This window comes from Camelus bactrianus, chromosome 6, assembly GCF_048773025.1.
Source record: "Camelus bactrianus isolate YW-2024 breed Bactrian camel chromosome 6, ASM4877302v1, whole genome shotgun sequence".
NCBI classification, from domain to species: Eukaryota; Metazoa; Chordata; class Mammalia; order Artiodactyla; family Camelidae; genus Camelus; species Camelus bactrianus.
This window is the reverse complement of record NC_133544.1, coordinates 32,336,384-32,349,330: the sequence shown is the minus strand read 5'-3', so window position 1 is coordinate 32,349,330 and position 12,947 is coordinate 32,336,384. Positions and strand designations below refer to the sequence as shown.

At 54.8% G+C, this 12,947-nt stretch overlaps 1 protein-coding gene across 3 annotated transcripts in view; it reads right to left on the bottom strand.

Annotated features, from left to right (window-relative positions):
* Positions 1–12,947, bottom strand: part of SPTB (spectrin beta, erythrocytic) — a 114,421-nt gene that overhangs the window by 12,005 nt on the left and 89,469 nt on the right. For all 3 annotated transcript variants that reach the window (XR_012507492.1, XM_074365380.1, XM_074365381.1), the window contains exons 23-32: positions 11,348–11,626; positions 10,778–10,908; positions 9,623–9,827; positions 8,981–9,355; positions 7,361–7,605; positions 5,955–6,093; positions 5,418–5,502; positions 4,406–4,605; positions 4,051–4,103; positions 3,450–3,528 (exon numbers count right to left, since the gene is read on the bottom strand). Coding sequence is in view for 2 of the 3 variants with exons in the window: in XM_074365380.1 (XP_074221481.1) it covers positions 3,450–3,528; positions 4,051–4,103; positions 4,406–4,605; positions 5,418–5,502; positions 5,955–6,093; positions 7,361–7,605; positions 8,981–9,355; positions 9,623–9,827; positions 10,778–10,908; positions 11,348–11,626 (1,791 nt within the window). In the remaining variant the exon portion in view is untranslated. The remainder of the gene's footprint in view (positions 1–3,449; positions 3,529–4,050; positions 4,104–4,405; positions 4,606–5,417; positions 5,503–5,954; positions 6,094–7,360; positions 7,606–8,980; positions 9,356–9,622; positions 9,828–10,777; positions 10,909–11,347; positions 11,627–12,947) is intronic.

Here is a 12,947-nt window from a genome sequence, read left to right as displayed (position 1 = left end):
GGTTAGTTCCCTGAAGCCACATCAACCTCTAAGACTCTGGAAGGGAGAGACAAGGGACCCAGGAGTCTGGACTCCCACTGTTCATCCATCATGAGATGCCCAGTCCTCTCTTGGGGAAGCCAGCTCCTGGCAGTCTTGAAAGGTCGAGGGAAGAGTGACGTCTGTGAGCTGTGCTTGGGTAAGTTCTCCCTGACAACCTGATGAAGGCCTGACCATGAACGGCACTCAGGCAGTTGGTCTCACCCCAGAGTCCCTGCCTCACAGGGAAATCTAGCCTTGAGGCTTGGAGGAAGACGTGAGCCCGGAAGACAGACTCTTTCTTGTTGTCACAGCTCCTCGGAGCACCAGTCCCTTTCGGGAGCGTCACTCTCATCGTCACAGAAGCCCCCCTGGGAGAGTTCCCACTAGAGGCAAGGAAACAGGCACGGTGCACAGATGTCCCGGGGCCATTGGCTGGGGGGATCCTCTGCAACACCATTTGTTCTCCATGAAGTCAGCCTCAGCATCTCAACAATCAGGATCTCAACACAAGTGTTACACCGAGGATTCTGAGCTCCCAGAGCCTAGAAGATGAGGATGCTGTGCAGGACCTCCAAGCCCTCCCCAGAGCCACACCCAGGATGATGGGGAGACGCAGGGTGGAGGCTGAGGGGTGAGGGGAGGGGAAGGGCCCAGCCTGCTGCCAGGCCCCCTCCCATACCCTGGGGCCATCTTCAGGGCACTGGCGGTGGCAGGAGCAGAGGTCTAACCCTGCCGTCCTCTCTTCCCCAGACAGACACAAAGGAAACACCTCGGCCCTTTACCACCTCTTTCCCATCTCCAGCCTCACACCAGCTGGCACTGGACTCCGGAACCAGGTTCCTTACAGCTGAGGACGGGATGGAAGTGGGGAGACCCCCCTCTCCCAGCCTCCCTCCTTTATGTAGGTACATTGTTCACATGCAGAACGTTCTGGACTTTTTGTAATCTGGCAGAGAGAGCGCTATAAGGGCAAAGAGACCCAGGAGGATTAGGTGGTTTGTCTAAAGTCATGCAGGAACTTTTCAGAATTAAGGACAAGAACCCAATGTCCTGACTTCCACTCCAGGAGTTTTGCCATTTGTGATCCCTGTTTCTTCTGCTTGGCCTCATGCACTTTTACCCACTTACCTGTATAATGGAGATATATATATATATATATGTTTTGGGTTTTTTTAACCAGAACATGCTCTAATGTGGAAAGGTAAGAGAAAGATTAAGAGGTGATGGAGGCAATGGATTATACAAAGGTGTGCTTGAGGAAAAGCCAGATGCGTGGACTGGGACTCCAGTCCCTGAGTGTGCACACAGACCTGGGAAGGGGAGGACCAGGCAGGGCTGGCAGGGTGGCAGCCCCGTGCTGTGCAGCGGTCCAGACAGGGGCTCAGGCATCTGGTCCACTTCTGTCCGCTCCCCCAAGCAGGAAGCTGGCATGCACTAGTGATGGATTCCACGTGAAGCCACAGTGCACAGATCTATTCTATAGAGCACCAACACCAGACCACACACACGGGACAGCAGGAGAGCCACCAGACCCAGGCCTAGCCCAGGGAGAAGGCTCAGCAGACGGCTGGCCTTCCTCAGAGAGGCCTGTGTTTTTTGTAAAGGTTTCCCAACCTGCGTGGGTCCCATTCTCCTTTCTTCTCGTATCAAAGACCAATTAGGTATCCCGCCCTCCCTCGGAGTTTCGTGGATCCTCACGACAACTCAACGGAGGGCTTGGAAAGGAGCAGCAGGAAGTCAGTTTCCATGAGGCCTCGGGCCTGGTGTTCATTTGATTCGCCATCTGTTTTCTTCCTGGGACCCGGCACAGGCCAGTTTCCCCATGTGACGCAGTGGCTGGCTCTCTGGGAAGTGTCTCAAATGTGGGCTCACTCCCTCCTTCCAGAGAGACACTCAGGCCCAAGCAGGTTTTATTCCCCCAAACCCAGTGACATTCGGGTGTTGGATGCGGGCGGCTCTGATGCACATGTAATTACATTTGCACAGACATACATGACACAAACACTGGATGGATCACTCAGGCGGTCACAAAGGAACCCATGGACCTGGGACACCACTGCACGCAGACACATAGGGATGCACAGCCGAAGCGCAGGTGGCAAGGACAGTTCCAGCCCTGGTGTCCACAGTCTGTGCCAGCCCCCAGAGTTCTCTCCTTCCAGTGGGGGCTGTCTCTGAGAAAACCAGACCAAGGGGAAGTCCCCCAGAGACCCCCGCATGCGACGATGGGAACTTCAGAGGGAACTCTTGAGAGAGACCCTCCAGCAGGAGCCCAGGAATGCCCTCTGCTGGACATGAAGGGCTGGTGCAGCTCAGAAAGGAAGGTTTCTGGCACGGCTGGAGGCAGCTCAGGGTGTGAGTGAGTGAGTGAGCGAGTGTGTGACTGTGTGTGTGTGTGTGTCTCAGAAGTATGGGAAGGGCTGAAATCTAGATGTGACAGGATTCTGCACAGGAATTGCTCAGTGTTGTCCATTTTTCTGGGGTGGTTTGTGTACCAAAGATTTCCACCTAGAACCCTCAAAGGTTCAGGCAAGCTCACCTGGGCACGTGAAGACGTGGTACACAGGCAGTGGCCAAGCCATGCAAGGCACATGCTGGATTACTGCTTTCTTCTCAGCCGCTCCCAGGACATGTCCCCCAAACCTGGGTCACAGCCTCCCAGGCTCCCTGCACAGGCCCCCTGGGTCCTTTTAGCTAAGGGATCTAATCTAGGCAAGGTCCTGAAGCCATGTGCCCAGGCCTCTGGCAGTGGGAGTGTCTGGGTTCCTCCCTCCCCTCCCCCGCACACCCTTCTTTTCTGCAAGTTGGAGGCTGGTGACCCAGAAGCCCGCCCTCACTCCTGAAGGGCTCCTTCAAGTCTGTTCTTACCTCAGAACCAGCTCCATCTCCATCTCCAACTCACTGACCCACAGGCATCAGGCCAGGAAGGTGCAAAGGGGGAGGGGGCTCTGCTTAGGAGGGAGGAATCTACTAGATGGTGAAGGTCCCCACTTCATTGCCCTAAATGCTTGGCTGGGGCAGGTGAGACCAAACGGTGCATTTGTCTGTGTGTGTGTAGGGGGTACTGAGTTAAGGATGGTGTTAGAGGGAAAGTGTATAAAAAGGATCCTTCCCTGTATAAACTGTTCCCCTGAATGTAGATGGTGATGTATTTTTACAATAAAATTTATTAGACCAGATAAAACCAAACTAAGAGAGTCATGTCAGTGTGCTGGCATGTCAGTTTCTTCTGGGTTGGAGGGAGGAGGGGAATTATTCTAGGAATTAAGAAAAGCTAAGTGAAAAAAGGAAGACTGATGGAAGGAGTCTGGGGGTGGGGGCGGCATGTGCCTGCCCCAGCCTTCTGCCCCTGCTGAGCCTACTAGGGAGTAGCGGGCTTTGGCAGCCCCGTGTCTCAGGAACTAGACAAATGAGACGGGGAAACTGACCAGGGACGGTGTCTTGGTGGCTGGTCGATGGGGACCTCGGGGACCCTCCCCTGCTGTCTCGCTTTCCTCCTCTTGAGGCCTACGGAAGACACAGCCCTGCTTTAGAAACAAGCACCTCTCAGAGGCTGGAGCCTACCTCCAGGCCTGACTTCCCACCTCCTCCCCAGGGAACACAAGCCGAGTCTGCAGCCTGGCATAAAGGGCTGCTCAGTCTGCTTCCATCTGAAAAGTTAAGGCAGATGCTTCAGGAATGGACACGGTTCCGTGCAGAATGGCCTCCAGGGCACATGTTCAGTGGGTTCCCGGAGCGGGGAGGTGGGGGCGGAGCTGCAAAAGCCACCGCCCTCCGCACGTTTCATCCCACACCAGGTCTTCCTGCCACCAGGACATGGGGGAAATGAAAGCTCTTCTCTCCCTTTCAGCTCCTTCCAGACATTCTGGATTTCTCTGACTCGTGGCCCAGGTGTGAGAGGTCACATGTGGATTGTTAAAACATCAGGGGGCCTGCTTCTGATGAAAAGCACCCTCCTCCTCCATCTCACCCATTCCCCACCCCTCAACCCCCGGCACAGGGCTCGGGCCAAGTCCTCCCCGCACTTACCCAGTAGTCTCCTTCTTGGGTCTCTCTGGGGCCTGGCGTTCTTTGAGCTCAAGCTAGGGGAGGAAATGGTGGAGGGGTGGGGGTGGTCAGAGCAGCCACAGGGGAACCTGCTCTCAACCTTTCTCGAAAGAGGCTCCCTGTACCTGACACACCTGGTGTTTGTTCCTTTTGGCATTATCCCCCTTTGTCTTTTGTGTTCAAAAGTCAGTACTTTCTCCCACTTCCACTTCCTTCCCACTCTCCTCCATCGCCCAGCCTTTTACCCTGTCTGCAGGTGCCTTATAACTGCCTAAGAGGTTTTGACTTCATGTAATCTCAAGGCGAGGCTGCCTGCCGCCCGAGCCTCCCAGCTCACCGTGGTGGGCTTCTCCAGGGCAGCGAAGCGCTCTTCCCAGCTGGCCGCTGTGAATTTCTCAAAATCCTCATGCTTCTTGATAAGCTTTTCTACAGTGTCCACTGTGTGTCCAAAGTCCTGGCTGGCCAGGTAGGGCTCGTGGGCGATCAGCCATGCTTCGGCCGCAGAGGCGTCCCGAGAGAACTGGCACACTTCCAGCACTGCCACGGAGAACAAGCCACAGACCCACCCGCAAGGCTCAGGGGTCTGTCAGCGCCCAGCAGTCCGCTCCTGCCCAGACCCCGGGGCCGCTCACAGACAGACACAGAGCTGGCGGTCAGGCAGGAGGCTCTCACCGGTGTCCCGGAACCGTGGATGGACACCCTGCTCAGTGGTGACCTGCTACCTGAGGCCACCCCATCTCCACACTGAGCCCCTACGTCATCTCCATTGACAGTGATAGTTTAAAACCACATCAGGACAAACTCTACTTTGAAAATGAATGCAGTTTAGACAACTCCATTTGAGGGATAGTTCTGCCTAGAGTGCCCTCTTCCCAGCCCTTGGCTATCACATGCACAAGCAGCCATGGGACAATCCAGGTCTTCATGGCTTGTAGCTCCTACCTGAGTGGTGGGATTTCTCCACCGCTCCTGTCTCCAGCTGCGGAGGACAGAGTTCCTTCTGTGCCCCACACTCCTCAGATCAGACATCTGAGATGCACCAGAGCCTTACCCTGACCCCTTGGGAGGCCCAGCTCTACAGTGACACCAGCCTAGTGGGAGGCAGGGGGTAGGTGAGGTGGAGGGTGGACAGGGAGGGGTGCTAGCTGGCCAGAGGTGGGCTTCCAGCCGTGTGTCTGCTGGGTCTTCTCTGTAGGGCCCCGAGGCCCTTGGTCCCGATCTTTGCTGATGAGTAGTGCTGTGGGGGACTCTTCTCTAACAGTGGGGAAAGCCCACCATGATGTGACATCACCCCTCCTTCTTGCCCCCCAACCCCACCCAGGGTTTCCTGGCTCCCGGGCTGCACTCACACATATTGAGATGCTCAAAGCGGGCCTCCCATTTCTCCATCATCTCCTTCCTCCTGGACACAACCTGCTGCAGTTTCTCACTGATCTGCAGGAAGAGAAGATGGCTCAGGGTTTAGTAACCCTTCCCCCGGTTTGAGATGATGCTTGGAGGGGCTCTGAAAAGCCTGTTGGGCTTGGTCACACAGACCTGGCTTCAAATCTTAGCTCTGTGACTTACCGCTGTGCAGCCTTGGGCAAGTTACTTAACCTCTCTGAGGTTAAAATGTGCCTTACCCAGCAAGCAGGTGTTGCCAGTCCCAAAGCATGCATACCTGTGGGGGTTAGGTGGGTTATGAGCCTGCTCTCCCTACAAAGTGGCCAGCTCCTCGAATAGGTTTAGCATGGCTATAATCCCTGGGCCTGCACATTGCCCTGAGGCCTCATGGGTGAAAGATGAGCCTCCTAGGAAAAGCCATGGCCCACAGGTTCGTTCCCAACAAGCAGAAGTGAAGGCGAGGACATGGAGAGGGTCTATGTCTGCCCCGCTGTCCTTCCCACCTCGTCCGAGGCCTGGTGCTGCCGCTGCTGCAGGGACTCTCCAAGCTCCAGGCAGGCACTGAAGTTCTTGCTCCGGGTTTCTATCTCTGCCCGGATACCCTGGTGATACTTCTTGAGTAGTTCCACTGAGGAGACGTCCCTGGAGGACAGAGGGACAGGGAGGCAGGGGAGAGAGTTTGGGTGACTCTGGCCCATCTGACACCAAGTCCCAGTCAGAACCTCCTGCCCCCCACCTGCCTGGAAGTCTGACCCGACTCCCTCCTCTCTCTCTGGCCAGCCAGGAAGTCAGTCCTCTGCCAGTAGCCCGGCCTCAGCAAGAACACAGTGTCCTCCCTTGGTCTGCGGCCAGGGCACGGGCAGGTGGTGCAGGGACCGCAAAAGAAGTCTGAGGATGTTAAATTTGGCAACAAAAAGGAGCAAAGTACTGATATATACTACAGCGTAGATGAATCTTGGAAAGATTGTGCTAAGTGAAAGAAGCCAGTTACAAAGGACCACATATTTTATGATTTCACTCATGTGAAAAGACTACAATAGGCAAATTTAGAGGCAGAGAGCAGATTACTGGTTGCCAGGGGCTGGGAAGAGAGGCGAGTCGGGGATGATTACTGCTAAGGGGTACAGAGTTTCTTTTTGCAATGATGAAAATCTTCTAACTTACATTGTAGTGATGGTTGTACAACCGTGACTATGCAAAAAACAACTGAATGGTATATTTAAATGGCTGGATTGTACGGTATGTAAATTACAGCTCAATAAAGATGTTAAATATCAAAGCCTGATCACCATGACAGGCAGAGGGACAGGGATGGGCCAGTAGTAATTGCTACTGTGACACAAAGTGGGCTCTGATCCCTGCCCACGTGCCTGCCTCCACCTCTCATGGGCAATGAGCTTGAGCTCCTCCCTGAGTTTTAGGGAATGGCCCCCTTGTGCCCATGCTGGGGGAAGAGTGACCCCTTCCGGGCCTGACCAGTGTTGGATGTGTAAACTGCTTATTTTCACTACCAGTTGTGGCCACTGCCCCTCTCATCAACCTGAAAGAGAGATGTCACTTTCGGGACTCCCTTTACTTTTTTTTCTTAATTTTTTTGGTGGAGGGGAGGTAATTAGGTTTATTTGTTCTTAGAGGAGGTACTGGGGATTGAACCAGGACCTCATGCACTCTACCACTTGAGTTATACCCTCCCCACTTCTTTAGTTTGAAATGGTTGGTCCTCTTAGTAGCAGCTGAACCATTCAGATTCTGCCTGGACCCAGCCTCGGGAGCCCCTTGGGGATTCCAATGCACCCACCATCCAAGACTATGTCTCCAGGGAGGACCCCCAGTGCCAGGCCTTGGTCTGCCAGCCTCTGGGACAAAGTGGGCCAGGAGTGGGGCTGCCTTGAGGATGTCCCCCCCTCACCTGGGCCTCTCCTGGGTCTCGATCTGCCGGATGATGCTCTCCATCCAGGAGAGGAGGTCTCGGACCATGCTGAAGAAGCGGAATTTGTCCGCTGTGTCCACCAGCTGGGTGCGGCGCCCGGCACAGGCATCGAGCAGCGCCTGCCACGCAGCAGATACCTCCTGCTCCTTGTTCTGGATGGTGTCTGCCTTCTCCCCAGCGTACGCCATCTGTAGGCGGGTGGCCACATCCTGGAACTGCTGTACCTGTGAAGGGGCAAAACTGGATGTTGCTCCCCAGGCAGACACGTCTTGGGCCTAGGGTAGGCAAAGGTGTCTGCCTCCTCCTGGCCTTCTTCCCTAGGGTGCTGCTGGAAGCAGGATCCTCAGCTCCCATCCACTGGGGGCCGGAGAGAAGACTCCTTGCTTTGGCACCTCTGTCGACCCATAGCACTCCTTGGGCTCTGATGAGAATTTGGGAGTGAGGGGGGCTCTGTACCCTTTGATGTACAATGATAAGGGTAACTATATACCAGGTACTGTTCTGAACACTTGATGTTTATTACTCTCTTCATCTTTACAACAACCCCATGAAAAAGTACTATATTCATCCCTGTTTCTGAAATGAGGAAAATGAGGCACAGTGAGGCTAAGTGACTGACCCGAGGTCACTCACACTCTGAGACGGTGCAGCTGGGACTGGAGGCGTGCTCCTGACTCCCTGTTCATAACCACTCTGCATGCTGCTGCCTCCTGTTTGAGGCCGGCTGCAGGGCAGCAAAGCCTCATTCCTGAGACCTTGCTGGGTCTGCACCTGTCTCAGGGGCTCTGGCACCCCCAAGGCACCTTCAGCTGGAGGACAAATCCCTAGGCGGTCCCCTCCTCGGTGAACCAGGGGCGCAGTCTACTTTGGTGTTCTTTTCCTAAACCCTGCTGGGTCAGTGCAGGACGCACAGCCCTGCCCATCTCTCCCTGCTCCACTGGAAGCCCGGTGAGACCCTAGCAGCTGAGCCCCTCGCCCTTACTCTTTCTATCACACTAAACTCTGCAGAACCCTATGGGGCCTGTGGGGGTGTCTCAGGGGGCACCCCATGATGGGAAAAGGGAGACTAGGCAGTTCTTGGGGCCTCCTCCAGCTCCCACATACAAAGGCTAAACAGCCTGGTGGAATCTACAGCCAGACTGTCAGGATCTGAATCCTGCACCACTGCCTAACTGCAAGTTCTTGGGCAACTTAATTACCCTTCCATGCCTTACTTTCCTCATCTACAAAAAGCAAACCATATTATTCCCTTCCTCAGAGGGTGGCTGAGGATTCAGTGACCACATATATTGTTTAGAACAATACCTGGTGCTAGAAAAGCACTCCATGTGTATTTGCTTATTATATTGTAATGCTCTGATAACCAAGGAAATTGCATTTTAAGGTATTTTTGCACTGGATTTTGGGAAAGATTCAAAGAACTGGTTCTGAAGCTAAAGAATGTCTGAAAGCCTCTGCTCCTTGCCTTCCTGCCCTGAGCTGTTGCCTCTCTAAGGAGGTGCCTGTTCAGAGGTTTCCCCTCTAGAAGCCAGGAGGGGCCCCCAGGAAGCTGGTCAGGGGGAAGATGTGGAGGGAGAGCCAGGGAGGGACAGAAGGCACCTGTACGCCCAGCAGGTGGAGCTCCCGCTCAAAGGCCGTGTGCACGCGGTGGAAGGACTCGGCGGTGCTGGCATCCAGCCCCACATCCTCGGGCAGCTCGCGGTGCTTTTCCTCGATGAGGCCCAGGATCTCGGCGCCAGTGTAGAAGTAGCGGTGCAGGTCGTAGGAGGCGGCCAGCAGCTGCATGCGTGTGTCGATGAGCTCCAGCAGGTCTGCCCACATCTCGTTCAGCCCGTCCTTCCACTCGGCGATGGTGGCCGCCTCTGCGTGGCCTGCATCGATGAGCCGCTCGATGATGGCATTCACGTTGTCCACCCGCTCCTGCCCAATCGCCCCAGTCTCCCGAGCAAAGTCCCGGAACTTGTCCCGGAGCAGCTGGATGGGGATAGACAGAAACCTGGTAATTGGTTATCGAGGCTCAGGGGTGTGGTGGTGTCATCACACTAGCTGCCGACTCACCCAGGCGGCACTTGTCAGGCTCTCACACCTTCCCCAGGGTGCCTGAGCTCACACTGGGGATGCCCACATCTCTGTGGCACTTTGTGTCTGGCAGGGGTGTGTGTGTGTGTCTGCGTGCGCGCGTGTAATGACGGCTCTGCTGCATTAGAGGAAGACAAACAAGCAGTGGCCATGGGTACTCACAGTCACGTGGTCAAAGTCTTGCCCCATTTCTGGGGAAGAGGCCACCCGCTCCTTCTCCGCGATCCACTGCTCCAGGTCATCTGTCTCCCTCCTCAGCTGGAAGAGGTGGTACTGGTTCTCCAGCTCCCGCTTGCGCTCCTCTGCCATGTCCTTCAGCCCTGCATACTGCTTGTCCACTCGCCCCTGAAGTCTGATGATCTGTTCCCTGGAATTCAAAGCAAGAAAGCCCTCAGAGCCAGTAACAGAGAACCCAGGGAGGCCAGCTTGGAGGAGCCAACCTCCTCCCCCCCAGCCACTTGGCAGGGACGGGTGGCGAAGTGCAGCTTTGGAGAAATGGTAGTGACTTTTTGTGGGGAAGAGTTGAAGAGAAAAGGAACCATCTCTTAGACTGTGATGCTTCAGGGGATGACAAAATGTGTTCTCCTGGAGGGGGTGCCTTCTGCTCCTGCCTCTCACTCTGGGAAGCTCAGAGAGACAAGTGAAAATGGAGAACTTCTCCATTATTCTTCGAAGGAGGAAGGCGGGCTGTCCGAGCCAGGCTCCACCAGCAGCAGGCCCTGCCTAGCTCTTCAGGAAGGGATGTGCAGTACCAGAGGCTCATTCCTTCAGGCTCCTTGGGAGATGCTGGGGTGACTGCTGTGGACGCCCTAAAGGCAACTGAGGACTGGGGGCAGCCTGCAGTGTCTGGTCCAATGGGCTTGCATTTATGCAGAACCCACATAACTGAACAGTTTAGATGAGTACAGGTTCTCTACCTTTGCTCCTATGTAATGATTTTGCTCAGACAGTGTGAGATCCTGAGGTACCTTCTAGACCACAGAAAGAAAAGCAAAATTAGACTATGCTAAGAGAAACTGAAGACTAACTCCTCAAAAGATTGGAATTCCCTGTTCACCAAGAGGATAGTTTTGCTATTCCACTTCCTGATCTTTTTGCAAATCAGGCCTCGGTCAGCCCTGTTTGAAGTTACTCACACAAAACCATGACAGAAAAAGAAATTGGGCCAGTCAGCAGTCCAGAAAGCAGTTTTCTCAAACCCATGGTTTTGGGAAAACTGCTCCTGTTTTCCCACTTGGACCTGAAGGGATTCTAGTTGGTGGGGCCCCTGGCCTGGTGCTCATGATCTGGTCCAGTCACCCTAGGCAGCACACGCACCCCTCAGGGTGGCCGGCAGACAGCAGGCCCTGGGCCCGGCCGGCCAGCTGCTTGATGTTCCTCCCGTACTCCTCCACCGCGCGCTGCTGCCGCAAGTGCCGCTTCAGCATCACGATAGCACCCTCTTCATCCTAGGAGGCAGCAGACTGTCAGGGTGTGAGCTCACCTGGCCCAGGGGACAGCCCAGCTCCTGGAGGTGCCCAAGACGGGGGAGAGCCAGCCTCGTGGAACACCCATCGGGGAAATGTGCACGTCCCTTCCTGCTACTCCCGTTTCCCAGCAACGCCCACACCCTACCTTCCTCTCAACACCCTCATTCTTATCTGACATCCATCCTTTCAGACTCAGGCCCAACCTCTGTCCTCATGAAAACTTCCAGAATCATCCCAGCTTTTAGAGACCCCTCCACCTAACCTCTCATCCCCTCCCACAGCAGTTCATCTGCACAGAATCCTCATATACCTGCCCCAAGCCCTCACTCCTCACACACCTGGCCTCACAGCTTCCCCCCACCGGCTGCCCTCTCAGTTGATCTTGGCACCCAGCCTCGTACCCCCTGCCCGAGCCAACCTCGGAGGTCTCTTTGGAGATGACATAGAGCTCCTGCTCGCTGATCCAGGCCTCGGCCTCCTCCGCGTCCAGGTAGTACTGCTGCGCCTCGCTGGCCTCCCGCAGGCGCTGCAGCCGCCCGGCCGCCGCCTCCTGCAGCGTGCCCCACGAGCCCTGCAGGTGCCCCAGGCGCTCCTCGATGTCCCGGCAGTCGATCTCGGCCGCCTCCACCAGCTGCTGCCCTCTCCGCAGCACATCCTCCACCCGCGGTGCATGGCCCAGGATCTCATTCTGCAGCGTCTGCGGCCAGAGGGGAAGGGCTCGGAAGCTGGCCGTCGCACCAGGCACAGCAGGCCTGCAGTGGGCAGCCCAGGGCCGCACCCTGGCATCTCTCACCCTGAACCACTCGGGGAAGCTTGAGCAGAGCAGGTGTGGCCATCAAAACTGCCTGTAACCATGTTCCAGGCACCGTGCAAGGCCCGCCACCTCATTCTCCTCTTACCCTCCTGTAATCTCCTGAGACAGGCGCTCGGACACTGACACAGGGCAGTCAAGTACCTGTGGGCAGTGAGCGGCAGGCAGAGTGCACGGCTCTCCTGTCCTAAAGCCTGTGCTCTTAACCGGCCTCTACTCTTCCTGCTTCAGCAGAGCTTGGTTTCTTAGTTTTACGTGGTGGAGGAGAGGAAAATGATTCTTACATGGCCTCTTGAGATTTGACTTTAGCACCTTTTACTCCATGTAAATCAAAAGTCGACAGCTGCCCTTTGTTCAGAGTTCAAGACTTTGTTTTGGTTCCCCGTTTCTATTTCTCAAATCTTTCACAAGCTTTGTATTGTTTCCTGCTTGAGCCTTCGGTCACCCAAATGGCATGTTCCTCCCACCCTGGTGACTGGGTCACCTTTTTCTTCAGGGGGCTGTGACACATCACTTGCTTTCTGGGTCTCAGAAGCCCTAATCTGACTGCTTCTTACATGTGGGCTGCTGGCTCCTAACACCCCATCTCCTTTTCTACAATTTCCCATGGCCTTTAAAATGGTCTGGAGGGCGGGGACAAGAGCAGCACACACAGGCAGCACTGTGACTGTCACCATTTACATACATAGAACTAGCATTACCCATAAGATACCTAACTTGCTGAAATGTAGTTTTATACTTTATGCTCAGAATCTTAAGTCTGACAATTTCCCGTGGTCTCTGCAATTGTATTCAGACAACCCCAGGTGTCAGTGCCACTTGCCTCTTTCCTTTCCCTGAGATCTTATGACCTCTTGAGGTATCCTAAAAAGGTCTCTCTTTTTCTCCTTTTGAGCAATTCTTTCTAGACTCCTGTGCAGTGTGTGTGCTTATGATGTCTTCTTCTCTAACTTCATTCATTCAACACACAGTTTTTATTTCTGATGTACCAGGCCCTGTTCTAGGTTCTAGAACAATATGGGAACAAGATAAGCAAAATCCCTGCCCTCATAGAGCTTACACTCTAGGAGACGAAACAGATGGTAAGCATATAAATAAATGAATGGATGTAGGTAACAGGTACGATGAGGAACAGACACCAAAAAGATGAGGATGGTCTCCCGAGGTGTGGTGGTGGCCACATTAGCTGGGGGAATCAGGAAGGGCT